Genomic DNA, 4,974 nt, shown 5'->3' on the forward strand with positions numbered 1-4,974 from the left:
GCTCCCCTCTCGGCTCCTGGCCGGAACCCTGGCTCCGGGAACCAGGAAGCGTCCGGCCGCGGGCGCGGGCTGTCGGGATGGCGGGGTCCGGCTGGGGTCCCCCGCGACTGGACGGCTTCATTCTCACTGAGCGCCTGGGCAGTGGCACGCATGCCACGGTGTACAAGGCCTACGCCAAGGTGGGTGCGGGGCGCCTTGGGGCTTCTGTGCGAGGCAGCAATTGGGGGCCCGAGAACTTCTGAGGTTCTGGCCCCGGTGCCCGCCAGACGCTCAGCAAGCCCGGGCCGGGAAACGGGGAGAGGTTGAGACGGCGTGAGCTAAGGTGCACGGCTTGGCCTGTGCCAGGTTGACCTTCTGTGGAGGAGGTGTGCGGTGACCGCCACACACAGGTCTTCAAAGCAAATAAACACCGCTGTTGTGCGGAGAGACGAGTGAAGACCTCGATGGAGCCTCGGCGTTAGTGGCTGAAGACTAGGCTCCAAACAGGGAGGATACCTGTGGGCTAGGAGGAGTCTGGGGCAGGGTTCTAGAAGGCTGGACCCACTTAGGAAGCAGAGTGGGCAGTTTAGAACAGTGAATAACATGCCTTAGCAGGGGCACTCTAGAATACAATGAAAGGGATTGTGAAGCAGAGAGGCTAGTGGGGAAGCCAGGATTCCAGAATCTGGGTGCCTTACTGGCCTGAGAGAGGGCAGCTGGGCAACCTGGATGCTGGTGTGAGTGGGTAGGCCCAGAGAGGAGGAGCAGGGCAGAGGGGACCAGAGCCTTCTGGCCATGCATGGTTCTTGGTCCTCTCAAGGCAGAGCCCTTGAATCTCCTGTCCCCACAGAAGGATACTCGGGAGGTGGTAGCCATAAAGTGTGTGGCCAAGAAGAGTCTGAACAAGGCATCCGTGGAAAACCTCCTGACAGAAATTGAGATCCTCAAGGGCATTCGACACCCCCACATTGTACAGCTGAAAGACTTCCAGGTGTGGGCTTGGGATGGGGTGACCACCGAAGGGGGCTGAGAAGGGCCACTCTCTTCAAGCCTCCTCTCTGCCTCTAACCCCAGTGGGACAGTGACAACATCTACCTCATCATGGAGTTCTGCGCAGGAGGTGACCTGTCTCGCTTCATCCACACCCGCAGGATTCTGCCTGAGAAGGTGGCTAGGGTCTTCATGCAGCAGTTGGGTAAAAGCCTCTGACCCCAGCCTGACGCCCCTTCCCATGATCTCTGCTCTCCCACCCCACCCCTGCCCCAGGCTTAGAGCTGTGACACTCTTAGCAGTTGCCTGCTATCCCAGCTTGGATTTGTAGGGCCCACCCTTCGTTTTGCCCATCCCTGGCTTAAGGATGCTGTGAGAGAGATGGAGAGGAGTCCCATCCGTGGGGAGTACAAGCTTCCACACGTGAAACATCTTCAGTAACATAAAGACCTCATGGAGCATTCTGAAGACCCAAGTGTTTTGTCAAGGAGAAGAGCAAGGGCCTAAAGGGCTGGGACATCTAGGGAGGCTTCTAGGAGGAGGGGAGACTTGTGAAGGAGCACAAGGGAGGAAGGAGGTCACTCGAGGTGGGCGTGAGGCAAAGTCTTAGCAGTGCGGGGGAGCCTGGTGCTTGTATGTAAAGCATTTGGTAGGGACTTTGCTGGTGGTTCAGTGGTTAGATCAGACTCTGCGTTCCCAACGCAGGGGGCCCAGATTCAATCCCTGGTCAGAGAACTAGATCCCACATGCTACAGCTGAGATGTAGCACAGGCAAAAAAAAAAAGCATTTGGTAGACCAGGCCAGAACTGGGGTTGGGCAGGCAGGTAAGAGACGGGATGGGAGAGAGGCTTCTCTGACCTGTCACTCTGCCCGGTTCCTACTGCCTAGCCAGTGCCCTGCAGTTCTTACATGAACGGAACATCTCTCACCTGGACCTGAAGCCACAGAACATTCTGCTGAGCTCCCTGGAGAAGCCCCACCTTAAACTGGCAGGTGTGAGTCTGGAACGGAAGGTGTGGAGGTTTGGAGGGTGGTGTGCAGAGGGCTCCTTCTGCCTGGGCTCGCTTAGCAGCCCTGGTTCTCATAGAGCCCTCTGTTGAGTCATCAGACAGCGACAGGCTGGGATGTCCAGGGACGGGCCCCGTCACCAAAAGGTAGGGCCTTTCTCAGGCTACCGATGCTTGACTCCAGCAATGTGATATCCTGGGTGGGGTCAGGGTTCTAAGTGTGACCAGACTTAGTCCTTTATCCATCACCGACTATGACTCAGTCTGGGGCAGTGTTGGAAAGTGTGGAGTGGGAAAAGGGGTAGTTGTAGCCCCTGATAAAATTTGGAGAACTGACTTGAAGCTGGAGGCCAGAGAGGTCCACTGAGCTGAGTAGGACAGTGAGGGAGAGGTCAACCCCTAGTGAGCCCTTATCCTCATTGGTGTGGGCTTCCTGGGAAAAGGTGTGCAGGGGGCTGTGCAGGATGGGTAGAGTATATGCCCTCAAGGAGGTAGAAGGGTTTGTAGTGAGAGAAACGACATGAGCAAATTAGGGAAGTGGGGTTAATCCTGGTGAGTCTAAAGGGTGGGAGGAATCCCGCCCAGGAACCCACGGGTAGTCGGTAAAGCAGGAGCAGAAACTGAGCCTGCTGCCTGGCCTCTTGCCTGCAGACTTTGGCTTTGCACAGCACATGTCCCCCCGGGATGAGAAGCACGTGCTTCGTGGCTCCCCACTCTACATGGCTCCCGAGATGGTGTGTCAGCGGCAGTACGATGCCCGTGTAGACCTCTGGTCTGTGGGGGTCATCCTGTATGGTGAGAGCTCTGTCCCCTGCCCCCACGTGGAGGCCTGCACTGTCAGAGCATCCTCAGTCAGAGCATCACTGGGCCACTCCTGAAGGGTTTTAATGAAAACACTGACTCGCCTGGTCTGGGGCCCTTCTCCAGGAGTGGGCCAGGCCCAGCTTGACCCTATCCCCTCCCAGCCTGCCCTCTGCCTCCCTTCCACAGAAGCCCTCTTCGGGCAGCCCCCCTTTGCCTCCAGGTCGTTCTCAGAGCTGGAAGAGAAGATCCGGAGCAACCGGGTTATTGAGGTAGGTCTAGCAGGGCCTTCAAAACTGTGAGGCGCAGCTGGAGTCAGGGCCCTGAGGTGGCAGAGCTCACTGCCACCTGCACAGACTGGGGTGTGGGCTCCAGGCCACCACTGTGGAGCTGGGCACGCTCTAGCCTGACAGTTGGCTCCATGCAGTCCCGGTGACCCAGATCAACCATAGTGGGGAGCAAAAGGCCTGCCCTACAGCCTGTTTCAGGTTCCCCACAGGGAGAAGGGCTTCCCAGGTGGCTCAGTGATAATCTGCCTGCCAATGCAGGAGACACAGGAGATGCGTGTTCATCCCTGTGTTGGGAAGATCCCCTGGAGAGGAAATGGCAACCCACTCCAGTATTCCTGCCTGGAGAATCCCATGGACAGAGGAGCCTAGCAGGCTACAGTCCATAGGACCACAAAGACAGGAGTCTGGGGAGGAGGCTTGGCTCTCACTGGCTGTCACATTCTGACCTGTCACTCTTCCTCCTTGCCTCATATTCTCCATCTGTCAGTGTGTGTCTTGGGGGCCCCCCAGGGCAGGGTGGTCCTGACAGGCCTTGGGGGCTGGGGGCCAGGGTGCCAGAGCTGAGTGTGATCTGTTCCACCCCTACCCCCGCAGCTCCCCCTGCGGCCCCAACTCTCCCAGGACTGCAGAGATCTGCTGCAGCGGCTCCTGGAGCGGGACCCCAGCCGCCGCATCTCCTTCCAGGACTTCTTCGCCCACCCTTGGGTAGACCTGGAGCACATGCCCAGTGGGGAGAGCCTGGGACGAGCAGTGAGCAGCCAGTGGAGACGGGTGGGCTGAGGGCAGGTGGGGGGTTTCATCGACCCCTTTCAGTGGTTACCAGGTGACCTGCCCAGCAGGAGGCAGAGGGTGGGCTCAGGGTATGGATGACCCCTCGCGGTGAGTGTGGGGGGTGGGCATGACTCCCGATCTGCCCTCCCGCAGACCGCCCTGGTGGTGCAGGCTGTGAAGAAGGACCAGGAGGGGGACGCTGCGGCCGCCTTGTCTCTCTACTGCAAGGCCCTGGACTTCTTCGTCCCCGCCTTGCACTGTGAGTGCCAGGCGGGTGTGGCAGGACGGGGTCAGCCACAGCCACAGTGGCTGGGTTCCAGAAGCAGCTCCTCTTCCAGAATTTTGTGGGAGACAAGACAGTGGAGAAATCTGGAACTCATTTCTTTGGGGGATTCCAGAGGGGTTGGTGTGAGGCAGGGGTCTCCTCGCTTCAGAGGCCTCATTTAAACCCCCATTTTCTGCAGACGAAGTGGATGCCCAGCGGAAGGAGGCAATTAAGGCAAAGGTGATCAGAGTCCCCTGAGGACATGGGGAGGGGTCCCAGGGCCTCTGGGGGTTGGCTCTCCTAGAGGAACCTCCCTCCCCAGGAAGGGGTTCAGGCTGGCCTCAGTTGGCCCCTGCAACTGATGTTGCAGTTTGGGGCAATCACTGAGGACCCAAAGGGAGAACCTGGAGCTGGGTGCTGGCGAGGGAGGCAGTGGGGGACAGCCCTTCCTCAGCCCCTTGCCCTCCAGCAGGTAGGGCAGTATGTGTCCCGGGCTGAGGAGCTCAAGGCCATCGTCTCCTCCTCCAATCGGGCCCTGCTGAGGCAAGGGACCTCTGCCCGAGACCTGCTCAGAGGTAGGCCCTGACCCCCACTGACCACCAGTTCCCCGGCCACTTCCCTCCAGCCCAAGGGGGAGGGAGGTGGAGGTAGGTGTCCTGAGGTGAGAAAGCAGACGGCCCCTCTCACAGTGCGTCTTTGCCCCTCATCCCAGAGATGGCCCGGGACAAGCCGCGCCTCCTGGCTGCCCTGGAAGTGGCTTCGGCTGCCATGGCCAAGGTTTGGAGCTGCTGGGAGGGGTCTGGGCGGGGCAGGAGGAGTCCAGGTCGTCCCCCTAGACGACATAGTGTCCATGTGGCTGCATGAGGAAGA

The 4,974-nt window shown here is 59.4% G+C and overlaps 1 protein-coding gene across 1 annotated transcript in view; it reads left to right on the forward strand.

Moving 5' to 3' along the window:
* The first annotated feature begins 6 nt into the window (after positions 1 to 6).
* ULK3 (unc-51 like kinase 3) overlaps positions 7 to 4,974 on the forward strand; it is a 7,123-nt gene continuing 2,155 nt past the window's right edge. Inside the window, exons 1-11 of the mRNA XM_010843411.1 lie at positions 7 to 179; positions 830 to 970; positions 1,054 to 1,174; positions 1,859 to 1,963; positions 2,629 to 2,772; positions 2,968 to 3,050; positions 3,663 to 3,818; positions 3,993 to 4,098; positions 4,304 to 4,344; positions 4,577 to 4,679; positions 4,817 to 4,962. Of these exons, the coding sequence (XP_010841713.1) occupies positions 78 to 179; positions 830 to 970; positions 1,054 to 1,174; positions 1,859 to 1,963; positions 2,629 to 2,772; positions 2,968 to 3,050; positions 3,663 to 3,818; positions 3,993 to 4,098; positions 4,304 to 4,344; positions 4,577 to 4,679; positions 4,817 to 4,962 (1,248 nt within the window). The 5' untranslated portion in view covers positions 7 to 77. The remainder of the gene's footprint in view (positions 180 to 829; positions 971 to 1,053; positions 1,175 to 1,858; positions 1,964 to 2,628; positions 2,773 to 2,967; positions 3,051 to 3,662; positions 3,819 to 3,992; positions 4,099 to 4,303; positions 4,345 to 4,576; positions 4,680 to 4,816; positions 4,963 to 4,974) is intronic.

The sequence above is a fragment of the Bison bison genome, unplaced genomic scaffold (assembly GCF_000754665.1).
Source record: "Bison bison bison isolate TAMUID 2011002044 unplaced genomic scaffold, Bison_UMD1.0 scf7180017864181, whole genome shotgun sequence".
Classification (NCBI taxonomy): domain Eukaryota; kingdom Metazoa; phylum Chordata; class Mammalia; order Artiodactyla; family Bovidae; genus Bison; species Bison bison.